Raw genomic sequence first — 27,565 nt, 5'->3', positions numbered from 1 at the left:
GTGGTTGATGAATAAAAATGTTAAAACTAATCAATATATAATTATGTACGACTCTCCCTCACCTATCTCGCTTTCCTGCAGCGCAACGCAGGCGGCACACAGGCCGCACTTGGCACAGCCTGCATCGCCATGGCCGCAGGGGCAAATGCTGCCGGCCAAACGTTGCTCGAGCGGCACATTGAGCGCCGACACACAGCTGACATTGTAGCCTGTGCACTCGCGGCACATGACACACACGCGACACTGGCCCTGCACCAAATTGTGATCGTCGTAGTCGCAGAGCGTCGAGAAGTCGAGCTTGTGGCGCAACTTGTCGCCGTGCAGGCCGAGCAGCGCGTAAGCAGCCGAAGAGCTGGGCACATCCCGAACGGGCATCATTTTATTAAAGACACGTCCGCACTGACCCTTGTTGTTCAGGCCAAAGGTGAAGACCTGCCCCTTGGCGCTTAGCGCGACGCAGTGCGCCTTGCCTAGGGCCACTTTGGTCACATGCTGGTCGAGCAGCTCACTGACAAAGCCCATCGAATCGCAATGCGCCGTATCTTTGCCGTACATAATCAGCTTGCCTGTTTTGGTCACAAAGGCGGAGGTGCCATTGTTGCAAGCAGCATGCACCACCACATGTCCGTCGATCTTGCTCATCTTTTTGGGCTTAACAGCCTTTGGTTGGCGTCTATTCTTGGAGCTGTCGCCATCCTCGCCCCGCCGTGCAGTGCCAGCAAAATAGACGGTCCCATCATCGTTGACGAGCAGCGCATGTATCCCATCGTGTCCAACGGCCACATGGACAATGTGCGCCGCCTTCGAGACAATCAGTTCGGTTAGCTTCAGTGTCGGTGTGCGACCCACACACTTCAGACCAAGCGCTGCCGACTTGCCATAGTAGTAGACACGTCCATTGCTGGCGCGAACGATGCCAAACTCCTTGCCGCAGGCCATGCCTAGCACATCGGCATCGCGACACGGCGCCGGCAACTTCGGCTCAAAACTGTTGTGCGCCGACTGTATGCGCTGGATCTGCTGCTGATTGAGCAACTCATCCTCAAATGCCGCATAGCCCAGCGTTCGAAACTTCTTGCGCGCCAATTGCAACGGCAGTTCGAAAGGCGGCGGCTCGCTGCTGTAGCTATTGTGATACAGATTCAGTTTCTTAACCACCAGTGTGTCCTATAATTGAGCAGAAACATGATTAATATTGAATATCCAAGAGCTTAGTTTAAAGTGTCTTGTCTTTTTCTGCTGTCAACTGTTGCTTTTTGGTTCAAGTGCTTGATTCTTAAGGGCAAATAATGATTTCTCTTATGATTGATAGACTGAACAGAAATCTAGAGTATTCAGTTCATGGAAACTCTGCTGCTTGAGTAGCCACAGCACAAGCTGTCGTCAAGTTTATTCTATTCACTTATTCCTGGACTGCCCAAGAGCAACATTTGAAGCGCCTCATCTACATCTCATCTACTAATGTTAAGTTTCAATCTTGAAGTCGACGTTTTATGTAATCCTAAATCAACTACTTTTTGTAGAATAAGATACATTTGAAGTTTCACAGCTTAAAATATATTTCTGTTATACAAAATGAATGGATAGCAATTCATATTCAATTGGAAAACATAAGCAACCAACGTTGACTTCAGTCTAACTCTGGCTCTGACCTCTGTTTAATTTTTGTGAATTTTACAATACAGATATTGACTTTCACTCACATCGCGATTGCTGCAAATGGCATGCAATGAATCGTCGTCCGTGAAGAGCACATAGTTGAGGCCTTCGCGCATTGAGAGCATGTTGAGTGGATTCATTGACTTGACGGCCAGCGTGTCCATGCCCACCAGCTGCAGCTGATCCGCGCTTCGTTTGCAATTGCGTCGGAAATACAATTGACCACCGCTGTAGCCCAGCCAGGCGCTGCGCTCGCGACAGAACTCGTCGTTTTGTGCATAGATGTGCCCCTTGTAGGAGCCGCCAAAGCCGGTGCCGATCTTCAGCAATGCACCTCCGTATAGCACATAAACGAAGACGCCATCGCAGGCCATGGCCGGTGCCATATGCTGTTGTGGAACCGTCAGCAAAGGCAGCTTCAAAGCGAACTGCAAAAAAGTTGGACAAAATATTTTAGAACGAGGCAATATTTAATATTTCACTTATCCAAATATTAGATATATAAGGTTTATTTAATTGATTAGATCTGATGTCTCTGATATTCATTTAGTCACATCAACTGTGACCAGCTAGTTTCAGCAATGCCCTTACTTACCTCATCGATTAGTGAATTGTGCGGCACTCCATGTGTATGGAAGTCTGGACGCGTTGGCTTGTTAAGCGCCGCACTCACTACCGTATGCTGCAGAGCGGCCAGCACGGCGGGCAATTGGACAATCTGGGCGGAGAGCTGCCGTGGGGACATGAGCATGGCGGCGATGGCCTTTAGCATTTTGCCCGTGTCGCCACGGGCAATGCAGAGGCCAAGTAAAGCGGCGCATGCCATGGCTGACCAGTTTGCCTCGGCGCCTGTGCTGGAGGTGAGCGCCGCTGGCATGGTGGCTAGATCCAAGAGCAGATCGTACAGCGGATTGATCAGGTCCTCGGGTTCAAGCTTAAACGATTCCGGCTGCTGACCCTGTATAACATCGAGCAGCGCTTTCAGTGCTTTGGTGCACAGCAGCGGCTGGATGTGGCGTGCATCCGCAATTAACTCGAACAAACTTCGCAGTCCGGCGCCTACAATAAGCGGAACAGTGGCATAGACCGGCTCGCGCTCTTCTGGCTCATCAGTGTCCGAGTCGGCATCGCTATTGGCGCTATTTGTCGTGCGCTTGTCCGCCGCTCCACCAGCAGCAGCAGCGGCGGCCGCTGCTGCAACGCCTGCAGCACCTACTGCACCGACGCCGCCACCAACTCCCATCGCAATCGGAGCATGACAGGAGCAATCGACCAGATTACTGACCATGCAGCTGCCTGCACAGACCAAACAGCACGATGAGCCCATGTTACCGCTCCATTTCTTGAGCGCCGATGCTGCAGCCATGGCGCCATGTCCGCTGCTCTCGTGGAAAAGAGCAAAGCGTGTCTCTGCCTCCAGCACTGTGGAGCGTATGGCTGAGAAGACAGCAAATTTTGACGCATTTGGGTCGAGTTCAATGTGTGCCACCGGAAACGCTGGCATGAAAAGCAGCTGGTCCTTGACCAACGGCGGATCCAATGGGTTTACAATGCCTGCTCCAGGGCCGCCTGCCGCATTACCCTCCAACACAGCAGCTGCGGCGGCGGCTGCCATCGCTGCTGCCGATTTCTCCTTGCGGCTCTTGCGCTTCGTGAGAGCCTTTCGCTCATTTTGCAACTTTCTGTGTACGAGAGAAAGAGTAGACGGAGAGTATAAGCAAGGGTATTCATAGTTGGACGTCGATCAAGTTGCTTTGCATATACATACATACATTGCAAATCAGCTTATCGATTTAACAACAAACAAATTAATGCAGGTCGCAAACAGCTGTTATCGATCAGCTGTTCTGGCCAGTGCTGCCCACTTGTCGTACAAAAGTGCAGGCGCCAAATTTCAACCCCGTCAAATCAGACCCAGCAGCACAGCAGCCGAGCTAGGGGTTGAAGACCTACATACACATACATACATTGGGCCAACGGCAAATCGATCGATTTTTTCAACCCCAAATGCAATGTCGCCGACACATCCGCAGCCACCACCCCGCCGCATTGCCCATTGTCCTTATTTACACTTACCTGCGTGTATTGCTTGTGTACAATTCATAGAAATGATCGCCATATTTCATTGGATTCAGTAATCCAACCATTGCGTTTTAGCAATTTCAAATGCGTTGCCTCTTGCGTTGCTGTTGCCACCAAATCGATTTTATGTATGCGCTTTAGATATATATATATACATATATCCTCTGTATGTACATGTGTGTGCCGTTATAGCTTATACCGTTACACACCGACCACCGATTTTTTTATCCGAGACGCGCACTTGCCACCGAACAACTATACATTAGTAGCTAATCGCTTTGTCAGCCTGAATTTTGGCTAAACTTTATTGCACAAACATTTACAAAATACCTAAGAAATTAACTAGTCTATTGGCGAACTTAATGCATATTTCTTGTTGTATGATTGCACCACTGGCTATGTGAGCCATTAAGTTATCGATAACAGGCAACAGGACCTTTTTTGCGGTTGAAATACTGTTATCATCGATACCATCGATACAAACTGTAATATATTTCAGAATTATTTATTTAATGTATTTTTGGTGCATTTCAGTTTAATTTAACTATTAAAGTATATATTTTCTACAAAATTCATTTTATAGAGGCGCTTTATTTTAAAATTAGCTATAACGATACTCATCGATTGTTTGTGCACGAAAATGTGCTTTTTGCAGCCCTGTATCACAACAGCTGTCAAAGAGCCTACAACAACAACAGCCGAACTGACAGCAGCGCCGCAGCAGCAACAATCGAGGAAAAACATTTTACGTAATTTATTTTTGTTATTTTCTATTGCAATTTGGATGCATTTAACGTATGTGTTTCTACCGCCTAGCACAGCATGGGCAACGCTCTCAATCACTATTTGAAGCCAGATGTAATGCCCGGCCCAGATGTGGTGCCCAGCTTTGATCCCATGTTGGGCTTTGGGTCGCGCAAGGAACGCGTCATGATAGCTACCGAAGAGGAAATGGTATCGGCCAAGCTGACACCAAAGGAACGCGATTATTGTGCCCACAAGCTGCTCGCCTATCGTGGCTGTCGCGCTGACAAATTCCCCTTCGTCTATCAGTGTGCGCACGAGAAGCACGACTATCTCACCTGCGAATACGAGGACTATGTGCTGCGCATGAAGGAGTTTGAACGTGAGCGCCGGCTGCTTGAGCGCCAAAAGCGTCTTGCCAAGCAGGGCTAAACTTAAGCGTTCGGTTCAGTTCAAAGCGACAAGCAGAGCAGGTGCTGCCCAGCAGACCGGAGCAGCCGAAAATCAACATTCACACGTTTACCAACTCCACACACTGCCCGTCGCGAGCGAAGGAAATTTCAATAAATACTATGCCTAGTAATAATATGGATCTGTTTTTTTTTTTTAGTAAATTAAATGAGAAAGAAAACTTCAAATCAAACAAAATTGGGATTTTAAGTGCGAACTAAAAGAGAATTAAACTTTCATTTCAAACGGCTTCAATTACAAACTGGAATCACGCAAATTGTTATCATAAATGCAATGCATTACCGTTAATTTAAAAACTCTCAGCTTAACGTTAACTGCTAAGTGCGAATATATATAATATGTGATTCAAGTTGACAGCCCATGAAATAACAGTTTTGTTAGAGATGAGCTCGTGTTGCACATTGTCAGCACGACACAAAAGAACTTGAAATGGGAGGCACCAAATTGAAATATACTCGAATCGACTGGAAAATCTAAATTGCTGAAAGCTTAACTTTTAAAATGATTGGAAGCAGGATAACATTTAATTTAGGGAAAATTCAATTTATGCGTAAGTCCAATTCCTGAACTTGTTTATTTTTTTCCGATTGGAATAATATATGTATGTAAATACCTATTCCAGTTAAAAATGGAAACACAATATTTGTTATTCTTCTACATCAACGCTTTATTTGTTAAAGATCGTTCAGGACTAGCCCAATTACTAAACTTATATTACAATTGCTTTTGTATAATAAATGCACACACCTTCCTACACACACACGCGCTTACACACAAAACCTAATTAATGCTAGTAACTATGTTGTTGACACTGATAAGGAGTTTGTGACTAATATTTAACAATTTGCATCTTATACTTGGTAAATAATTAAATGCAAACAACTCTTTGGTAAACGATACACTGGATTAGTGGTTGTTCTCATCAAATGCCTAATTTGCGCCACAATTGATGCATTCGACCGTGTGTCTCGAATATACTGCGCAGCATGAATACCTGGATGAGTCCAACGCCGATCATGGCCGTGATCTGCAGCAGGGACCAGTTGTTTACCTTTTGGAAGTTGGCTTCGGCCAGGTTACGATCGCGCGCCTCGTGGGAACGCAGCACATCCTGCAGCTGACGTGCCTTAGTCAGCTGCATGCGTATACGGCCAATGAAGTCCATGATGTCCTGCACCTTCATCTCGTAATATTCGTCGGGCGTTAAGCCCGTTAGTTCGTTGACGTCCTTCCATTGGTCGTCGCCATGATTTTGATCGCCTTCGCGTTCCACTATCAATTCAAAGAAGACAGTTTTGCGATTGAACATGCTGAAGCTATTATCGAAGCAGAATCGATAGTCGCCCTCCTTTTGCACCTCATGCTGGTGCATATTCTCCGGCTTCTTGTAATCGCTCACAATGACCAGACCGATGGGATCGAGGAGCGCAAAGCTAATATCCAGATCACCGTGACCGCCATCAATTACCTGGTATTCGAAATCGATTATCTCGCCCATCTTAACGCTGTGGTACAGGCACTCTTTCTTGCCGGCGTCCACATATACGGTCATTTCTTTGTCATAGCCGTTGATGAGGGCCGCTGGCCAAAGCATCGAAGCCACCACAAGGCCAAGCCATGAGCCAAGGCAGTTAGTTTTCAGCTGCAGCATAACAAATGCTTTTTATAGAGTGTATATAATATCATTTAGTAATATTACATACCATGTCAACCTTTTATATGTGATTGTTAATTGAATGCGAAACGCGTCGGTGTGCCTAAAAATGGCGATATACCCCACAATGAATGTTGATACTATTTTTAAATATATCGCACATCGATTGCATACACAAAGGAATTGCATTCCAAGTCTTATCGATATGTTGCGCAGCGCATAGATGTTTCGATGTTTTAATGCGATAAATTAGAATTGCAACAACATATCGTTTCGTTAGTGTGTATGAGTAACGCCAATAGATGGCGTTAGCTTTTAAGGGCTGGCAAATTGTTAAATAGCGGGGATATTCAAAAGTTCCTAATATGAGTTAGAATACATACATACATATGTATATATATAGTTATTCGTTTCATTATCATATGGAATAAATATTTGCTATCATTAAATTATTTATACGCTTGTTAAAGTTAATTTAAAGAATTGTAAGTATTAGTTGTCAAGTAAAATATTTGCGAATGAAATTGAATTGTGTGTTATTTAATTGGGGTTTTATTTGTCAGTATAATAGTATTCCGATTGAACACTTTCAGCCAGTTATCTATTAAAAGCCAATTACTTGCTCAGCTGTTGCGTGCTACGGGTATCAAAATAATTTACTCCCTGCGGTCAGATGAAAATACCTCCAATCGCAAGCTGTAAAACAGATATGTAATACACTAAATGTAGATTCCGGATCTCCAGTTAATCGGTCGATTGGTTACGTCTCGGATAACAATGTCAATGTCGCCGGCGCAAAGGTGAAATGGGAATGTTTTTATAACTGACCTTCTTGAACATTACCAATTAGTTGCGGCTGTGCCAGACTTGTGATTAATGTGTTCAGCTCCCTGTTTAGCCAAACAAGTATTATTCACAGCCTCTCAAACTATTTATGATGATTAATTGATAATAAAAAGCGCAGCGAAATTTATTCACAATAAGCTGATTCAAAGCTCAAGAAAGAAAATATCAATGCTTTCACTGGCTAAAAAAGAAAGTAAATATTTTTAGAATGTTAATGGAACGAAATAACTATTTTTATTACCACCAAAACAATATTTGCTATGAGAACAAAGATCGAACGGTTACAGAAATAGCCTTAACTCGGCTAGTTTTGATTATAGGAGAACTATCAAATATTTGCTTACTGAATGAATGGTTTGAGAACTAATCCATTGGCACGTGCGGCACACACGCGCACGCATACACTTAACAGTACACTTAGCATCTAATTTGATAATGAAAATCTTCCAATTTCGCAACGTCAATCAATCAAGGAAATTGTCGTGTTCAGTTGCGTAACACGACGCAGCGCAATGTTACGACTGCCCATTGAATGCTGGCTAATTGTGTGTTGTCAGGAGGCGTGTACACCGTACTCCCAACCGAATGCAGCTCGATTCTATTGTGGAGTCAGTTGCCGCTCAACGCTTGTCCGGAGTCACAGCCGCCATGTTGCACGCTCTGCTGCTGACCCTTATCGCATTGTTTGTGACGCTGTTCGTGTTCCTAGCATGGAACTTGGGATACTGGCGCCGGCGTGGAGTTTGGGAGCCGTATGCCCTGCCTCTACTCGGATCTTTCCCTAACATGGTGTGGCCGCGGCGGCATTTTCTGAACGATATGCGCGAGATCGTTATAGTGGTTGAGTGAGTAAATATGAAGAGATAATTGGGCACGCTTAAGAGGAAGAGGATAGAGGAAGAGGAAGAGAAAGAGGAGAGTAAGAGGAAGAGGAAGAGGAAGAGGAAGGCGGAAGAGGAAGAGGATAGAGGAGAGAAGAGGTAAGAGGAAGAGGAAGAGGAAGAGGACGAGGGAGAGGAAGATTAAGAGGAAGAGGAAGAGGAAGAGGAAGAGGACGAGTAAGAGAGAGGAAGAGGAAGAGGACGAGGAAGAGGACGAGGAAGAGGAAGAGGAAGAGGAAAGGAAGAGGAAGAGTAGAGGAAGAGGACGAGGAGAGTGAAGAGGAGAGGAAGAGGAAGGGAAGAGGAAGAGGAAGAGGAAGAGGAAGCTCTTCCTCTTCCTCTTCCTCTTCCTCTTCCTCTTCCTCTTCCTCTTCCTCTTCCTCTTCCTCTTCCTCTTCCTCTTCCTCTTCCTCTTCCTCTTCCTCTTCCTCTTCCTCTTCCTCTTCCTCTTCCTCTTCCTCTTCCTCTTCCTCTTCCTCTTCCTCTTCCTCTTCCTCTTCCTCTTCCTCTTCCTCTTCCTCTTCCTCTTCCTCTTCCTCTTCCTCTTCCTCTTCCTCTTCCTCTTCCTCTTCCTCTTCCTCTTCCTCTTCCTCTTCCTCTTCCTCTTCCTCTTCCTCTTCCTCTTCCTCTTCCTCTTCCTCTTCCTCTTCCTCTTCCTCTTCCTCTTCCTCTTCCTCTTCCTCTTCCTCTTCCTCTTCCTCTTCCTCTTCCTCTTCCTCTTCCTCTTCCTCTTCCTCTTCCTCTTCCTCTTCCTCTTCCTCTTCCTCTTCCTCTTCCTCTTCCTCTTCCTCTTCCTCTTCCTCTTCCTCTTCCTCTTCCTCTTCCTCTTCCTCTTCCTCTTCCTCTTCCTCTTCCTCTTCCTCTTCCTCTTCCTCTTCCTCTTCCTCTTCCTCTTCCTCTTCCTCTTCCTCTTCCTCTTCCTCTTCCTCTTCCTCTTCCTCTCCTCTTCCTCTTCCTCTTCTCTTCCTCTTCCTCTTCCCCTTCCTCTTCCTCTTCCTCTTCCTCTTCCTCTTCCTCTTCCTCTTCCTCTTCCTCCTCTTTCTCTTCCTTTATAAATCAGTATGGTCTAAGCCTACTTATTGCAGGCAGTATCGCTCGACGCACAGCTATGTGGGCGCCTATCTGATGAGAGCGCCGAAGCTGCTGTTGCTGGAGCCGAAGCTGATCAACGAGGTGTTGGTGAGTGCTTTTCGCTGCTTCGAAAACAACGATGCTTCGCGGATGGTGGACACACGCAAGGATCCTTTCATCGCCTGCAATCCCTTTGTACTGGACGGGGACGAGTGGCGCCAGCAGCGTGGTATCTTCTCGCCCCTTTTGACCAGCGGGCGTATACGTAATGCCTACTGTAATATGCAGCAGATCTGTGGGCAACTCTGCGATTACATCGAGGAGCAGTCAAAGAGCGGCCAGCCCTTCGATGGCACTGATGTAAGTAATGTTGAAGAAAAGTTCTTGATTTCTAGATATGCTCTATCTTTTTATTTTCCAGCTGGGATTGCGCTTTACCAGCGAGAATCTCTTCGACTGCGTCTTGGGCATCAAGGCACGCAGCTTTACGGCTAACCCATTGCCCGTGGCGCAGCACAATAGAGAAATGTCGGAGGATAATTATCGCCTGGCTCTGGCAGGTGCTCTGAACGGACTCTTTCCGCGGCTGCCGCGACGACTGCGGCCCAAGATCGTGCCGCCCTCATATGAACGCTTCTTTGGCGATCTGGTGCGGCAGTCCTTCCATCTGAGGCGTTGTCGGCGACAGGAGCGCAACGATTTCATCAACCATCTGCTGGACTTGCAGCTGCAGCATCAACTCACCGAAGATCAGCTTACATCCCATGCGATGACTTTCATGTTCGACGGCCTGGACACCACATCCTCGACCATTGCCCATTGTCTGCTATTGGTGAATTGCGTTAGCTAAGTAGCTACCTTCGGCTAATCTAAGACTTGTCCGTGTACAGCTTGCCAGGTATCCGGAGTGCCAGCAGCAACTGTTTCTAGAGCTGGCGAAAGCCTCCGCGAAAGATCAACTGCTGCCCCATTTTGAGTTGCTGAGTGAGCTACCCTATTTGAGTGCCTGTCTAAATGGTGGGTTCAATAAATAGATATATGTTTGAGATAATATTCAATTATCTGCAATAGCTTTCCAAATATGTGTATCGAAGCAAATGCAACCTTATCTCTTTAACAGTCCCTCTCTCTCTCTCTACTTGTGCCTCTCTCTTCTATCTGTTCGTCTCTCTTTATCTGTCTTCCTCTCACTTTGTACCTATTTGTCCTCTCTGTACCTCTCTCTTTCTTCTAACTGTACCTCTCTCTTTATCTGTCTATCTCTCTCACACACTCTCTGTACCTCTCTTATCTCTCTTTCACACTCTCTGTACCTCTTTCGTCTATCTGTACCTCTCTCTTTATCTGTTTCTTTCTCTTTCATCTATTTGTACCTCTCCCTTTATCTGTCTCCCTCTCACTTTGTACCTATTTGTCCTCACTGTACCTTTCTCTTTCATCTATCTGTACCTCTCTCTTTATCTGTTTCATTCTCTTTCTGTGTACCTCTTTCATCTATTTGTACCTCTCTCTTTATCTGTCTTTCTTGTTCCTTTTCGACTCATTCCTTAACTTCTTCTCACTCATCTCAACCTCTTTAGTGCCTCCATTTTCCCCTTCCTTTTCTATTATCGCACATTCGCTTTTTTAATTTTTAATTCTCTTTTGAGCCGCATTCGTAAACGTTTTACCAACAATGCATAGATGCTTTAGCTCACTCATGCTTTCCTCTTCTTTCCTTGTTGCCTGTAAGGATTCTTAAGGATTATCTTTATTTGACATTCCACAGAGACGCTTCGCATCTATCCAGCTGGCGGCTGGGCATCGAAGACCTGCACCGAGGCCTACACCTTCCATGGCAGCCATGCTAGCGATCCGCTGCAAATGCTGCCAGGCGATAATGTAATGATACCCATTTATGGACTGCATCACGATCCCAACTTTTATCCAGAGCCTCAACTATTCCGACCCGAGCGCTTCCTCAATGGCGGTCTCAAACGTTTCCAGCAGCTGGGCGTTTTTCTGGGCTTTGGCAACGGGCCGCGTCAGTGTGTGGGCATACGCCTGGGCCTCACCCAAACCAAAGCCGCGTTGGCCTCAATAGTTAAGCGCTACGAGGTGCACGTCAATGTGCGTACCCTTGATGGCATCGAGCTGGATCCCTATATCTTTGTGGGCGCCCACAAGGGCGGCATTTGGCTGGACTTTAAGAGACGCAAACTGTGAGTGAAGCGTGACGAGCTTGGCGTAGCCCTTGAATATTTATTTCAATAAAACGTGGCAAGTGCTTAGATCCATCTGTAAGTGATCTTGAACTTGAGAAATCAAATTTAATTTTAAATTTTGAGCAATTACAAATCCCTCAAAGAAGCTTGAGTCGAATGTGTGAGTATCAGATTTTAGATCCCAGCTAGAATGTTAATAAAGCGCAAAGTATTTCACAGTCAAGCACTCCCGACTAGTAAAGACAGTAAAAGACATCAAAAAAATCCCATATCCCAAATGTGTTCACAGTGCAAATAGAAAGAAAGGAAAAGCAAAATAAATGAACAAATAAAAGGCAAAATATTTGAGAAATAGATAAATAAAGCCGTCACCCGATGACATTGGCCCATTGACTAGGCACTGGCGACTGGGACTGGGTGTAGCCCAATTGTGTGTGTGTGTGTCACTCGGTTATGTCACACGGCCACATCTGTTGCTGTTGATAACCGTTGAGCAATTGAGCTAAGCAGAATGAGAGTGAGGCCCAGTGACGAAGGCAGATCAGGCACTGATCAATCAGTTGTATGACTGCGCTTTGATTGAGCTCACTCAAACTGTCTTTAACTATGATTTGATTGGTATTTGTTGGACTTTTCCATTGTTGTGCTTGGGTTTGTGGGTTTTTCATTGAATTTTCATAGCCCAACAAAGCGTCGCCAACTAATCAATTTGCATATCTCCGATTGTGACTTTCTCTAAAGCCTGTTGCTAAGCCGCTGTTGTGTCAGCTAATTTATAGATAAATATTTAAAGTCTATAAAACGAAACCACATAAAATGCGGCGAAGGTCAGCAATGCGCAACATAAGCTGGCTTGATTGGAATACCTATGAATTCGGTTTAAAGAGGTGCAAATATATGCATATGAGACGAACTGAGGCGAGCATTACGATGGTTAGTCAGCCAGTAAATCGTTCAATCTATTTGTTACTCAATCAATTAGTTACTATCTGAAAGCCAATCAATTAGTCCGCCAGCTGGTCAGTCAGTCAACCAGTCAATCAATCAGTCAGTCAGTCAATCAGTCAATCAGTCAATCAGTCAGTCAATCAGTCAGTCAGTCAGTCAATAAGTCAATCAGTCAGTCAGTCAATCAGTCAGTCAGTCAATCAGTCAGTCAGTCAATCAGTCAATCAGTCAATCAGTCAATCAGTCAGTCAGTCAGTCAGTCAGTCAGTCAATCAATCAGTCAATCAGTCAGTCAATCAATCAGTCAGTCAGTCAATCAGTCAATCAGTCAATCAGTCAATCAGTCAGTCAGTCAGTCAGTCAGTCAGTCAATCAATCAGTCAATCAGTCAGTCAGTCAGTCAGTCAGTCAATCAACCAGTCAGTCAGTCAGTCAATCAGTCAATAAGTCAATCAGTCAGTCAGTCAGTCAGTCAGTCAGTCAATCAGTCAGTCAGTCAGTCAGTCAGTCAATCAGTCAGACAATCAGTCAGTCAATCAGTCCGATAATGAATCAACTAGCGATCAATCAATCCACCAACCAGCCAACCAGTCAGTCAGTCAATCAGTCAATCGTTAGAAAGTTAGATTACCAGAAGTCAACCTATCGACCAATCAATCAGTCAGTCAGTCAATCAGTCAGTATATCAGTCAGTTAATCAGTCAGTCAATCAATCAAACAGTCAGTCAGTCAATCAGTCAGTCCATTAGTCAATCAATCAGTCAAAAAGTTAGTCAACCAGAAGTCAATCAATCATTCAACCAGTCAATCGGTTAGTTCAATCAGTCAATCATTCAGTTTCAGGAGTTAGTCAACCAAAAGTCAGTCAATCAGTCACATCTACTATTCAAAACCGATAAATATCGATAAGACAAACAACAATTTATGTACATAGATAAGATAGATAAATTTATTAGTTAACAAATTGTTAAGCTGGATTCGAAAAAAAATAGAAATTATATTGAAAGATGAAACTCGCGCGCGTTTTAAACAGCGCGCGAGCCGCCAACAAATTCGAAACGCTTTGATGGAATTAAACTAATCAGTGCTACGAGTCTGAGTGTTGATATGTGTATGTGTGTGTGTGTGTGTGTGTGTGTGGGAGTGGACTCAACGTCTGGGCACAGGCAGCAGGCGCAGCGGCCGCGTTTGGCGCACAATGCGTGCGCGCGGCCTTGCCACAGTTGGCGGCAAATAGCCGCGAGGCGCACCCGTGGGCAGCTGTTGCTGTTGATACTCCTGCTGATCGTCGTAGATCTTGACCGTCTGCACATGGCTCTCCACATTGTTGGCATCCTGTGTCACCACCTTGACAATGTGATGGTGGCCGCGTGGCTGCTCGTTGCTGGTGCCCAAGATCTTGATGGTCTTGACGCCAGCAGCATCCAACGTTTCCAGCACCTTGAAGGTGCGCACCGCATGCTGCTTGACTATTTGTACGGTGCGCACCTTGGAGCTGCCACGCGCAACGGGCCCGGCGGCCGCAACGGCCACATTGACGGCCAACTGCATTTCGCGTGGCATGAACTTTTGCAGCGACTGCTGCGCCTGCAGATTAAGCACGGGCCGTGGCAGTTGCAGCTGCAGCGGCAACGGTTGCTGCTGTTGTTGTTGCTGGCGTTGCGCGTGATATATGTGATGGTGTTGGTGGTACTGCGTGGGCAGCGCATTGCGTGCGTAGGACATGGCCGGCGCATAGAAACGCGGCCGCTTCGATTGCTCTCGATGCATGGGCGCCACTTCAACGAATTGCTGCTGTTGCACACGCTGCTGCAGCAGCTGCTGCTGCTGTGGCTGGCCGTAGCGTGCGTAGGGCTGCACGGTGTTCATATAGCTGCGCAGCGCATGAATGTGTGTGTGCTGTGTGGGCGGTGCGGGCAGCGGTGCGGCAACCACTGCGGGCGTAGCAACAGCAGTTGCTCTCAGTGCTGTTGTTGTTGCTGTGGCAGTTGCTGTTGTCCTTACCTGTTGCTGCTTGGGCACTCCATAAATGATATTGGAGCCAGCTGAACGCTGTTGCTGCTGCTGCAGTGTCAATTGCTGTTGTTGCTGCTGCTGTTGTTGCAGCTGCAGTTGCTGCTGTTGCTGCTGCTGCTGCTTAAGCAACTTGGTTTGCGTTTGCAGACTGTGCAGCTCAGCAATGGCGGCCTCAAAGTTTTCGGGCTTACTAAACTCATAACCCTCTGGCAGAGCGCCAGGATGGTTGAGTTGCTGCTGCTGCTGCTGCTGCTGCTGCTGCTGCTGCTGCTGTACCTGCAATTGTTGTTGCTGCTGCTGCTGCTGTGGCGCCGGATATATGATGTTCGTTTGATGTGCTTGCGCAACCGTCTGAGACTTGACCACATCGTAGCTGGGCGGCAAATAGTCTTGCGCCCGATACTCACCAACAGTTGCTGTTGGCTGCACCGCCGGCAACTGGGGTTGCTCAATAATTTGATCCAACGGCAGATGGTCGGGATTGTCGAAATCATAGCCAGGTGGCAAGTAGCCAGGAGCACGATAATCAGCTGCTGGTGCGACTGCCTGAGGCAGTGTTGCTTGCGGCAGTTGCTGTGGCAGTTGCTGTGGCAGTTGCTGTGGCAGTTGCTGTGGCTGTTGCTGTGGCAGTTGCTGTGGCAGTTGCTGTGGCAGTTGCTGTGGCAGTTGCTGTGGCAGTTGCTGGAGCTGTTGCTGTTGCTGGGACGCAATTTCGGGATTAGCAAACTCATAGCCAGGTGGCAGATAACCAGATGCTTGATAGTTTGATTGAAGCGAGTTGCTGCCAACAATGCTGCTGCTGCCGCTGGCAATGCTGCTGCTGCTGCTGCCACTGCCGCTAGCAATGCTGCTGCCGCTACTGCTGCTGCTTTCAATGATGTTGCTAACGCTGCTGCTGCTCGGTGGCAAATAAGACGGTGCGCGATAGACCTGTTGCTGCTGGGGCAGCTGTTGCAGCTGCTGCTGCTGCTGTTGCTGTTGCAATTGCTGCTGCTGTGGGTAGCTGACAATAGAAGCAGCTGTTGCTGCTGCTGTTGTGGGTGGCAGATAATCATTGGAGCTAAAGACAGGCTTGGAGACAAGTTGTGATTGTTGCTGCTGCAGCAACTGTTGCTGCTCTTGTTGTTGCTGTTGCTGCTGCTGCTCTAAGCTGCTGGCGGTGGGCGGCAAGTAGTCAGGCGCCTGATAGCTGGGCGCTGACTCTGTGAATGCCTGTGATGCAGTGCTGGTGGTCACTGGCGACTGATATGCCTGCTGCTGCTGCTGCTGCTGCTGTTGCTGCAGCTGCAAGTTGGGCGTGGCAACAGTGGGTGGCAAATAGGCTTGCGATCTATAGGCAACAGCTGGCTGTGGCGCCTGCTTGCGCTGAAAGTCATGCTGATAGTTGGAGGGAAACGGCACCGGAACGGACCCAGGCGCTGCCCCAATGGGCAGCGGCTGTGCCACAGGCAATGGCTGCACTCGACCATCATCGGCAAAGCTCAGAAATGAGACATCCAAATTGTCATCGTTGCCAGGGACAACATGTTGCTGCTGCGGCTGCGCCTGCTGATGTATGTGTATCTCCTCGTGGCTGGTCTGTGCGGGTGGCAAGTAGGCGTGGCCCTTGCCCTGATAATGATTGTGCACCTCAAAGATCTGATAGCGCGAATTGCCGTAGCTGCTCTCCTCGAAGCGATTCGGTTGCTTCAGCGCCAAATCCGCAGCGCATAGCGAGCAGGCGAGTAGCGCCAACAGAGCGCCAATGAACTTTAAAGATCACAAAACAGAAAAAAAATTGGCACATTAAAAAAAACCATATTGAGGATATAGAAAATGATTTGTGGAAAACACTTTTTAGTCCTTTATTTTTATTGCATGAGTTTTTTTCAGTTTCAGTTTCAGTTTGAGTTTGAGTTTTGAGTTTTTCGTTTGATTTTGATTTTGAATCGATTTTGACACTTGCACTTGTTGCCGTAGCTAATTGTTGCAGCTGTCGCTGTTGCTGTTACTGTTACTGTTGCACTTACATTCATCTTCACGTTGGTCGTGCTTAAGCCCTCGATGTCCAACCGTTCAATGATGGCCCAGCTTGACCCGGCTACGCGTTTTATACAAGGGCGCGCATTAGTTCGGCATTTGCTGCAGTCTCCACTGAGATGGCTCTGCGTGCGTGTGTGTGTGTGTGTGCGAGTGTGTCGCTTTGGTGCCATCCCAGTGCCATGGCCCAAACAGTCGCGCTGGCCTTTCATTAATTCAACGGCGCCTGCGCAACATTTTTGGCAGCTGCGTTTCAACTTTTATCTTTATCAGCCTCTCTCTCTCTCTCGCACTCTCACTTTCCATTCGCAGCGCTTGCAGCTCTCGCGCTCTCTCTCACCATGGCGCGCTTAAAATGCAAATTGTTTATTGAGTTATTACAAATATTTCATTCGTAATGCCCAGAAATTCGACACTATGCCAATTCCGCGGATCTACGCCGTCTGCGGATGTTGTTTTATTAATGCCTACAACGCGAGCAACAACAAGACCTCATGCGTCAGGTTCTCTCTTTGGGTGTTGGGGTTGCATCATCAGTTAAAAAATATAATACATGTAACTCCAGTTTCCATTTATCAAATATCAATTTTCGTGGCAATTTCTTTGTGGCATTTCGATGGGGTAGCCCTGCCAGAGAGAACTGAATGGAAAATTCCATAAAAGATCAAAAGTTGCTTTGTAATTTAAGCAGTTTTCGCTGTGATCGATAATTATCGGCTATACAAGCTATCGATAACACGTTCGACATGCACATGCTGAGTGTCTATGGAAGCATCTAGTCATCACTGACTATTATGTTTGCCAGTGTTATCGATATTTTATCGATTCCGATTTCACATAGTGCCAGTCCATGTACCAATAATATATTAAAGTATACGGATCAAGTATCGAGTATTAATGATACAATTAGAAGACTTAGAAAGCATCGATACTATTATCTGTAGATAGTTTAATAGCTATCGATACTTATCGATATTAACATTGAACTCGAACCTGTACAGATTGGACCACATCTAAAGCATCGACAGATTATGACTTTATCTGTAGATTGTTTAATAGCTATCGATAGTTATCGAACTTAATATTGAACTCGAACCTGTACAGATTGGGCCATATCTTATGACTTTATCTGTAGATTGTTTAATAGCTATCGAGAGTTATCGATCTTAATATTGAACTCGAACACATCTATGCAGTCCACATTATTTTACAGGGTATTTACCTGCATAGGTTTGCCTCTGGCTATGCGTATATCCATATGCATATGGCTCATCTACTCTGATTGCGTCTTTCGAAAATATTTGCTAAAGTTTTCTGTCATTGCCCAACAATGGCGAAAAAATTATTATATCATTAGCAGCAAAAAGGGTTTGGCCCGCTGGAGCCATGGATGGAACAGAAATTGAGAGTTATAGTAGTCAGCTCTTAATGCCAGCCCATTAATTATGTGCTAATAAACGTGTCGGCTCATTAGGGAAGTGATATCGATGCATACGAGTCTATCTATCGACGATAGCCCCAACCATAGCCATAGCCATATCCAGTTCGCTGGGTGTGCCTTCTGTGCCCTCTGGGCCACACACTCTTCAGTCTATCATATATAAATATTTATGAAGAAGCTTCATATGCCATGCATTTGGCACAGGCCCGAGCATTATCTAATAGATCATAAATAGGCACCCGCAGCAGCAACAGCAGCAGCAGCAGTAATAATTTAATTAATTTTAATTAATATTCATTTCTTGGACATCTTCACTAATCATTAATCTGCCGATCAAATAAATAAAAACAAATTATACAATTTTTAAAAATATTTTTTGTAAAACTTTCTTGGCGTTTCCCAGCTCGAAAAACCGCAGCAAAGATGAATAGAGACATCGATTCTATTTTTAGAGAATCTGAGCCCATTCAGAATGGGACTTTAGGCGGTAGTAGGCGTGGCAGACACCCTAGAGCACATATATGTCTGAGCAGAACAATATGCCGAGTCGGTAAAGCCAGCGCTCTCTCAAGGCTTAAAATGTGAAGGTTTCCTTTTTTAAAATACTCCCTAGGGGCGTGGCAAGTCGAGAAATATTATGCACATTAAAAGCATAGAGGAAATAGCCAACTAAAGACTTGCCATTTAGGCCATGTTTTCTGATTAAAGCTTATATATTTTGGCTGTTTTTTTAGAGCTACATAAGTTTAAGTCATAATAAAATAAATAAATGTATTTTAAATATCAGTGACATGAGTTTTATAGTACAGGACATTTTCTGACATTAATGTTTAAATATTTTTTAAATATTTATTATATATTTTTTTAAATATTTTGGCCTCACAATTTAGAATATCAATTTTTGCAATCAGCCTAATCATGACCATCATTGTTTTTGAAGACCTATGACTCCATCTATGACAGCAGCTTATCCTCCCATTCAACCTCACATAGGCTTCATTTTGATCTGCAAAGTGTGCATTATATTCTAATAATATAAAATGGCAAGTCCAACTCAACAAAAAGCAACTGTCAGTTGTTGAATCGGCTTCCAAATTGAGTTGTGTTGCCAGCTGAAAGTTGTAAGCCTCTAAATAAAACACCCTTTATATTTATCTATTGCTATTGAGGGCGTGGCAAATAGCAAAAGTTAATATATAATGCAATTTTAGAGCTTTAACAGGTCCACTTCAAGTTAACTTCCTCTAGAGTTAGACCTAAAAGTGGTTCTTTGAGGCGTGACAAATCAAAAAATTGTAAAAGACTTTAGAGGAGACAGAAGTAGTGGCAACAGACTAATGAGAATATCCCCCTTAGACTTATCGGATCGCTTCGTTTAGTTTGCCATGTGCAAGCTGGAAAACCATGCGCAAATGCTCCTTTATAAAATTATTATAAAATATTATAAAATTAAATTTTATAAAAGAAGAGCGAATAGTAAACAGTCGGTGCTCTTTTTTTATTATTAAGTTTTTATATTACAAAAAGAGCTTTTGGCTTTACTTTAAAAACTTTACTTTCATCTATGATTCGCTTGTGGCAAATGTTTAGTTTTCTTTGACAAAGTTGCATTTCAGGAAAAAGAAAAGCAAAAATTCCGCAGGAATATGAAAATGTTGCCTTAGAAATTTGAGCTCCATTCTTTATCGTAGATCGATAAAAAGTCAGCTACACGGGGATATATTTTCGAATTGTCAAAATTATCAAAAAGAAATAGGAATATTATCTCTAAAGTTTAGATAGCTCATGTTATTAATTATAGATATTTTAAGTGCTAGCGATAATAATCGATAATAATAAAAAATACTTGAGCTACATAGTCTCTAGAAGATCGATAAGTTTGACAAAAAGTCAGCTGCTCAGAGAGATATTTTCGGATAAATATGCTCAAAAAGATCAACATGGAAATTGGAAGAGTATCTCTATAGTTTAGATAGCTTATGTTTTTATTTATATATAATTTAGCTGCTTTCGATAATAATCAATAATAATGAAAATATAGTAGTTCGATGAGTTTGGCAAAAAGATGTTTGCTCAGAGAGTATTTTCGGACTAAATATGCTCAAAAAGATCAACAAGGAATGGGACTAGTTGAGCCCAATGTATAATCGTCGTTAATGGCTGAAAAACAGTTAAAGCTGCAACATGCACGCATAACGCTTGGCGATAATAGCTGTAAGATAGTGGATGATTCAGTCTTTTCTTATTTAACGTGCTTATCCAAGAGATCTTAATGATTTCTGAAACGAGGCTGCATTTGTTTATATATAAACATCAATAAATTTCAAGAAATGTCTGCAGCTAGTGTCTGCCGAGCTAGTGCCAGGGCAGCTCTTGAGGTAAAAGCAAATTTAGCGTAAAAGTTGAGCAAAGTTTCATCTATTGACGGGTGTCAATCATTCATGGATACATGGGTGTGTCGAATAGTGGTGCCATGCCCAGAGGCGTTTGCAATTATTTGCCATTGGCAATATATGCCAATGACAGTCAAATAAATATGCTTGATTAACTAAGCTAAACTGGTTGGCCGCTCGCAGAGCAGAAAGCAGATCAAATTTCATTCATCTTATGTCTGCGTGAGCATTGGAGAAGAGATTGCAATACGGAAGGGGGCTTTACATGGCCAGATATTCACACACTCATTAAGCTATCAATTTTGGATACTTTCACTTTTCATTTCCGAATGGTTCAGAGGAAAAAACGTCGTCTTCAATGTCAATCAATGGGCCACACATCAAAATATTTTTCCAGCTGTAGCTGGCTTCCTCTTTCTTGGCCCCATTCAGCTCAGTGTCACTTTCCCAACGCTTAACCTTGGCCCACGAATCGATATGGACAGAAATGTGTTAAACAAATTATTTGTTTATCTAGCTTTTGATCGTTTCATTGGCGTCGCATTGCCCAACTTCTGTATTGGTATTCTATAGAAACTGGGATCAATAGATTAATTTCAACTCTTTTCAATCATTACAAATGTGGATTACTAATATGCCCCGACTCTCCTCGATTTGGATATACACGCATTGTCTGCTGAGCTATTTATCAATAGTTAAGTGTTTTCCGTGTTAATGCCATCCGACATTGTGTCTTCGGGTATTACAACCCAATCCCAGGCCCAACAATAAGGTAGCAACGGCAACGCGCTTAAAACAATCGTCAAGACTTGCCGCAACAAAAACAATGCTCGCCGAAGTCTCTCGTGACGAAAGCAATAAATAAAAGCAACAAAAAGGAAACCAAAAACACACAACACAACAAAACAAACATGCGCAAAACAAACAATATAAAAACGTAAACATAATAATATACAAAGATGAAAGAAAGGGGAAAACGGAATTGCCAGCGAGGGTCAAACGATCGGTTCCTCAAGAGACCAACACCCAAGAGACTGACTAACTGCTTGATTGGCTCACTGATTAGAGTGATTGAATGATTAGCAGAATGACTGACTGACTGCTGACTGATTGACAGACTGACAGAATGACTAACTGATCTGATTGATTGATGGATTGACTGATTGATTCACTCAATGCTGATTGAATGACAGAACAACAGATCGATTGACAAATTGGCTAACAGATCTGATTGATTGATGGATTGGCAGATGGATTGACTGCATGCTGACTGAAAGAATAATTGATTGAATGACAGATTGACTGAAAGATCTGATTGATTGATGGATTGACAGATTGATTGACTGCATGCTGACTGAACGAATAATTGATTGACTGACAGATTGGCTAACAGATCTGATTGACTGATGGATTTACAGAATGATTGACTAAATGCCAACTGATTGACAGACCAACAGATTGACTAATAGATCTGATTGATTGATGAATTGATTGATTGATAGACTAAGCACCAACAGATTGACCAATTAATTGATTGACTAATTGATCCGGTTGATTGATTGTCTGATTGATTGGCTGACATAACAAATTGATTGACTGAGCTAGTCGCTTGATTGATTGACAGATTAACTGACCCTCTGATTCATTACTGACTATCTGGCTGACCTGATGGACTGTCTGACTGACAGCCTAGTTGATTGATGGACTGATTGATCAATTAACTACTAATTGTTTCACTCATTAACTAAATATGAATTGGCTGATTGTAAGATTGATAAATTAATTGATGAACTGGCTGATGAGCTTGATACCTGTTCAGGCTGACTGCGTGGCAGAACTGCTGATTGATTAACTGTTATGCAGATATACATCTGACTGACTGACAGCTAGACTAACAGATTGATTAACTGAATCAGTAAGTGATTAACTGCTTGCTTGGGCGACCAACTGATTAATTGACTAATTGACCGACTAAACAAATTGATTGAGTGAACAGTTGATTGATGGACTAATTCACTGACTGACTGATTGATTTGCTTTTGATTGTTTACTAGATTGATTGATTGATTGATAAAAGCCGGCCAATGTCCGCTATTAATGTTCCGCTGAGCGACACTTCTATGCGATTCTCACGACTTAATTCGTTTCAACTCTTCGAACGCCTCTCGCTGGGCTCATAAGCTGTCAGTCAGGTGGGCTTTTTTGTTGGCCGTTGGTTTGACTGCTCCTCCCTCTGTCCCTCGTTTTATCGCTTCCCATCTAATTGATACATAAAGCATTGGCAGCCAAAGCGGCGGCAACGACACGTTTATGGGGCGTGTTTGAGTTTCATATAATATTTGAGGCTTGGAACTTGAGACACATTGATTGGCGGCATCTAGGCATGTAAATCTGAATGGATTGGGCAACTGGCCAATGCGTTGATGTTTAATGGACTTTTAATGCGTGGCAAACGCATTGGCATCATTCGCTCCGCTCTTCATAATTAGCATGCAAATTGTGCTAGCCCCAATTACATCAATCAAGCGCTCAATCAGTCAATCGGCGCATTTACAAATGTCCTTCACAGCGCACTGCTGTTGCCTTTCACCCGCAGCAGCGCTGCAGTCTGAAGAGCCATCTTCTTCTTCGCCGTGTGTGGCCCGGTCAAAACGCTAGCGGCTAAAAACGCATCAAAAACTCAAGCACGCGCGCGTTTTTGATTTGCATTAAATCTTTTTTCGATCATGTTCGCAATATTTTGCGAGTTACTAATTGCCATTTATTAACTATTTATTTGTTATTAACAAATTGAGCAATTTACAGCAATAGCTTGTGCATACGCCAAGTCAGGGTCACATTGGCCATGTACAAATACTCGACGTCAGAATGCCCTGTAATCAGCACAAACTAGCGAAGTTTCCACTGAAAGCTTCAGCTAAAAGGCAAGTAAAACTAAGTATTTGTATGTAGTATATATCTTAGATTGAAGTCGACTTTATCTACATATACTTAATGTTCATGACAGCTTGATTATGGCAGCTAACTAAGGGTATCCATTAGGTTTCAAGGCTGGCATCAAATAGTGTTGGAAGAGCGAAGAGTTGTAAGTATAATTCGAATATTCTAATTCTAATTCTATAAACATTTATAGAAACAAAAAAACGTTGTAATATCTGTCACTCAATCAGTTTTAGGACTCATTAAATAATGCTTAAGTTTATAGCTACCTCCAAGTGTGTATACGCCTCGTAAAGATTCATTAAATAAGATGTTTAAGATTCATTAAATAAGACTTACAGCTACTTACAGGGTATTCATTAAATAAGACTTACAGCTACTTACAGGGTATTCCAAGTGCTTATACTCCCCACACTTGCCATCTAGCAAAAGCATCATAAATCAACAAGTTTTACGCCATAAACAAAAGCTCTCTCCCCCTTCTCTCTCTCACAACCCCCCCCCACATCCCCCTCCCCCCACTCCCTCTCTCTTTCATGTCTTTCTTGGCTGCCATTATATCATTCAATATAAGACAAAGATCCTTCAGTTGGTTGCCAATCCATAGATTTATAGACCCATTCAGCTGCCAGACAGAGGCCCTTAGATAACGTTTGATAATATTTATATTTATTGATTATTCGTGAAATATTCAGTAGTCTTTTGGCCAGGTTGCGTCTTGGCCATCTTTTACATAATTTACATAATTTCGTTTCTTTCTTTTGTCACAGAGGAAATTTGTGCATAAAAAAATATATTTAAAAAAAAGAAGGAAATTACAAACAAATAATGTACAGTATTTACAGTAAATTTGGAGTTGTGCCTTGGGTCTTAGGCCCAGCCGCCAGCTGGCTGCCAACCGCCACCGCCGCCGCCACCAGAGGACCAGCCGCCGCCGCCACCACCATGGCCACCACCGCCGCCGCCGCCGTTCAGTTTAATGATTTTGATGACTTTGGTGGCGCCACCGCCGCCGCCACCACCACCTGAAGACCAGCCGCCGCCGCCTCCACCACCACCAGACGACCAACCACCGCCGCCGCCGCCTCCATGTCCGCCACCACCGCCGCCAGCGCTGCCCAGGCTTATGATCTTAATGAGCTTTATGTCGCCTCCGCCGCCACCACCACCGCCTCCTCCAGAAGACCAACCGCCGCCGCCTCCGCCGCCAGAAGACCAGCCACCGCCGCCACCACCTCCTCCAGAAGACCAGCCGCCGCCGCCGCCACCGCCACCGCCGCCGCTTTCTGTGATGACTTTGATGACCTGGACATCACCACCGCCGCCACCACCGCCGTGACCGCCACCGCCACCACCACCATATCCTCCGCCACCTCCGGATGACCAGCCGCCGCCTCCAGGCTTCGGCTTGGCCGTCACACTGGCTGCCCCAATCAGCAGAAGACACACAAAGGCCTGCAAAAGCAAGAAGAACAGAATGACTCTAAAACTGTGTTTTCCAAAGACTCTAAAACTGTGAATGTGTCACACTCAAGACTTGACAGCTGTGATCCAAGCAATGACTCTTAAACCGTTGAACGCTGAAACTGCAACTGTAAGTCAACTGATTTAACACTGCAGTGACTCTGAAACTGTTACGGCCAAGCTGTCGCTCAAAAACTGTGGCTATTAGTCTAGCCTAGTGATTGCCAAACTGTGACTCTTGCATTGAGACTCTCAGACTGTAACTATCAAGCCTAGAGTGAAACACTGTGACTACAATTGCACACCAGTGAATGCCAAACTGTAAACTAAGCAGTTGTTCTCAGTTCAGTTACTGTGACTGTTCAGATACAGATGTTAAGGCTCTATGAATGTCGATCTAAGTCTCATGTTGAGACATGGCAAAGGATCAATCTAACCTTTCTGACTGTCAAACTGTGTTTACAACTTTAACAAACTAAAGATTGTGACTCTTAAACTGTGAGATCTGAGTCCTTGAGTCTAAATCTGTATGTTCAGTGAATTTTCAACTATGACTCTCAAACTGTGCTATTCAAAAGTTTCCTTCAGAAGCCCTTGGAATTCAAACTGTTCTCAGCTATAGTCAACATCAAACTGTGCTTCAGATGTGCTCTAGCGAAAGTGGCTGTGACTCTCAAACTGTTGAAAGAATCGACTTCTATAGGAGTGTGCACGATGTGACTCTAAAACTGTGACGAATGTGGCTGAGTGTGAGTCTCAAACTGTCGAAAATATAGATTACTATAAGAATATGAACGCTGTGACTCTAAAACTGTTCATTCAAAACCTGTATACAGTCGCTCTGCAACTGTAATGTCGACAAAGCTATTCAAATATATTTTAAAAACAATTAAACTAAAAAAAAAAAACAAGTCAAGTCAGGTCCTGGCGCTGGACAGGCAAACGGACATCGCACAAAATTTCTTTACGCGAGCACGAAACACAAAAGCAACAAAAACAAAAAATAAACAAAAAGCAAAGAATCTGTTGAGTGTTGCACGCGGCGTATGTGGAATCTGTTTGCTTGATATTGCGTATACGCAACGCAAACGCAAAGGCACCGTACGTACTTTCATGGCTGCACTTGAACGATGTTTCGAATAGATTTGGAGTTAATTCCTTTTGAGTTTTTAGTCCTGCGCTGGCTGCTTTGACTGCGCCACGAATCGACACTGACATGACCACAGCTGGCGGCCCACACTTTTATAGCAACTAACAAGCAAATGGCAACTGGCGGCACATTAACCGGAAAAACGTTTTTCCAAAAACCATTCGCTGCGGCATTCGCTATGCTTGTGCGGGCTGCGGGGCGTGGGACGTACGGAGGAGCGGGCTGCAAGGGTTTGTGTTGCGATTTTTTCCCGCCGTTGTCATGATTATTGCCAACTGCAACAATGTATGAGTGTGTCTGTGTATGTGTGTGTGTGTGTGTGTCTGGCAATATGGGCCAAATGCTGCCGCATCATTGCCATTAGGCGAAAGTGAGACTCCAACTCAGAGTCAGACTCAAACTCATACTCTGGCTTCAAATCCAACGGCGACTCAGGCCCCCCTTGCTCCTTACCCTAGTCACAACAGACAACAAACAGTTGCTGCCGCATCCACAGCAGCAGCAGCAGCAGCAGCAGCATCTGCCAGCGACTTGTTTGCGTTGCATCCGCAACGACAGCAGACGCAACCTCAGCCTCGCAGCATTAAGTCTGCACCTTTCTCATTACATAAGCAACGGCTGCTGTTGCTCACAACTTGTTGCACCTTTTTGGCCGTTGTTGCTGTGGTCATTACACCACTTACCTCTGCCTGCCATCAATATCCATTATTGGGCGTTGGCCACTGCTTAGCATACGCAGCCGCTAGTAGATTGCTTCGATCCCAAATTGAATTGTTTCGCTTTAGCATTTCAGCAAAAATGCCCTTAACAATTGCCCAATTGTCTGCCTTGACGGTCGTGTATTCAGCAAACCTTGGTCTAAACGTTTTCTAGCCAACCGCAACACATCGACTTGCCATTGGCTTCCATTGGCTGCGCAGCAGCTGCTTGATCTAGCTGAGCCTCAATACGAAATGCAAAATTAATAAACTAATCAAAATAAATATAAAAATTTTATTTTCATAAATATATATATACTATATATAATATATAATATATATAATATATAATATATAATATATATATATATATAATATATGTATTATTAAAATATATAAACATTCAATTCAAGGCATATAAAAACTCTAAAAAGTAAAAACTGTGTTGAGCTACAGCTCAGTTTTATTTAAATTATAAAATTTATAAAATTAAAAAATATTATATATATAAATTTGTATCTGAATTATAAAGCTAGCATCTATTCGAGTGAGTTAATTTTTATATAAAATATAATATTTCCCTAAAAGTTTTGGAAGTAATATTTAGGCCTTGTTCTTTGAATTGATTCAATTCCTGTTGATTCATGATTCATGAATCCAAAATGAAATGTTTCTACTCATTACCTGTTTTGTTTGAGCCAAATACGTAAAATTTATCAAGACTTTGAGTTCACTGACCTATCATGTTTAAGAACTGGAATTTATAGCTTTCTTTAAACAAATGCAAGCAATATAGACAAAGATATCTATAGCGCAGCCTTCACATTATTTTTATTTAATATTTGCTATATCATTTCAGCCATAGTTCTACAATTTTATATTGC

At 44.0% G+C, this 27,565-nt stretch overlaps 6 protein-coding genes across 6 annotated transcripts in view; 2 read left to right on the top strand and 4 right to left on the bottom strand.

Moving 5' to 3' along the window:
* The window catches only part of LOC111591907 (E3 ubiquitin-protein ligase highwire), a 43,734-nt gene extending 39,620 nt beyond the window's left edge, over window positions 1-4,114 (bottom strand). Inside the window, exons 1-4 of the mRNA XM_023303817.2 lie at window positions 3,736-4,114; window positions 2,255-3,341; window positions 1,704-2,087; window positions 63-1,167 (exon numbers count right to left, since the gene is read on the bottom strand). Of these exons, the coding sequence (XP_023159585.2) occupies window positions 63-1,167; window positions 1,704-2,087; window positions 2,255-3,341; window positions 3,736-3,806 (2,647 nt within the window). The 5' untranslated portion in view covers window positions 3,807-4,114. The remainder of the gene's footprint in view (window positions 1-62; window positions 1,168-1,703; window positions 2,088-2,254; window positions 3,342-3,735) is intronic.
* Window positions 4,115-4,437: 323 nt separating this feature from the next.
* LOC111591897 (NADH dehydrogenase [ubiquinone] 1 beta subcomplex subunit 7) lies at window positions 4,438-5,071 on the top strand. The gene is made up of 2 exons (XM_023303805.2): window positions 4,438-4,490; window positions 4,563-5,071. The coding sequence occupies exon 2, from the start codon at window positions 4,564-4,566 to the stop codon at window positions 4,915-4,917; it is 354 nt and encodes a 117-aa protein (XP_023159573.1). The 5' UTR covers window positions 4,438-4,490; window position 4,563; the 3' UTR covers window positions 4,918-5,071.
* A 531-nt stretch (window positions 5,072-5,602) lies between these two features.
* Window positions 5,603-6,762, bottom strand: LOC111591896 (transmembrane emp24 domain-containing protein 5). The gene is made up of 2 exons (XM_023303804.2): window positions 6,660-6,762; window positions 5,603-6,598 (listed from the first exon to the last, which is right to left on the bottom strand). Exons 1-2 carry the CDS (start codon window positions 6,660-6,662, stop codon window positions 5,879-5,881), a joined length of 723 nt encoding a protein of 240 aa, XP_023159572.1. The 5' UTR covers window positions 6,663-6,762; the 3' UTR covers window positions 5,603-5,878.
* A 1,342-nt stretch (window positions 6,763-8,104) lies between these two features.
* On the top strand, window positions 8,105-11,840 carry LOC111591895 (probable cytochrome P450 28c1). Its single transcript, XM_030223698.1, has 5 exons — window positions 8,105-8,301; window positions 9,381-9,768; window positions 9,830-10,240; window positions 10,299-10,425; window positions 11,177-11,840. The coding sequence occupies exons 1-5, from the start codon at window positions 8,105-8,107 to the stop codon at window positions 11,611-11,613; spliced, it is 1,560 nt and encodes a 519-aa protein (XP_030079558.1). The 3' UTR covers window positions 11,614-11,840.
* A 1,841-nt stretch (window positions 11,841-13,681) lies between these two features.
* LOC111591904 (putative mediator of RNA polymerase II transcription subunit 12) lies at window positions 13,682-16,331 on the bottom strand (the record flags this gene model as incomplete). Its single annotated transcript, XM_030223697.1, has 5 exons — window positions 13,682-14,824; window positions 14,984-15,122; window positions 15,486-15,726; window positions 15,820-16,124; window positions 16,161-16,331. Coding segments are annotated over 5 exons (1,971 nt in total), but the record flags the coding sequence as incomplete, so codon positions are not given.
* A 7,908-nt stretch (window positions 16,332-24,239) lies between these two features.
* Window positions 24,240-26,654, bottom strand: LOC111591905 (glycine-rich protein DOT1). The gene is made up of 2 exons (XM_023303814.2): window positions 26,616-26,654; window positions 24,240-24,824 (listed from the first exon to the last, which is right to left on the bottom strand). Exons 1-2 carry the CDS (start codon window positions 26,652-26,654, stop codon window positions 24,240-24,242), a joined length of 624 nt encoding a protein of 207 aa, XP_023159582.2.
* Window positions 26,655-27,565: the final 911 nt, after the last annotated feature.

The sequence above is a fragment of the Drosophila hydei genome, unplaced genomic scaffold (genome assembly GCF_003285905.1).
Source record: "Drosophila hydei strain 15085-1641.00,03,60 unplaced genomic scaffold, DhydRS2 tig00000250-arrow-arrow-pilon, whole genome shotgun sequence".
NCBI lineage: Eukaryota > Metazoa > Arthropoda > Insecta > Diptera > Drosophilidae > Drosophila > Drosophila hydei.
This window is presented reverse-complemented; position numbering and strand designations above follow the sequence as displayed.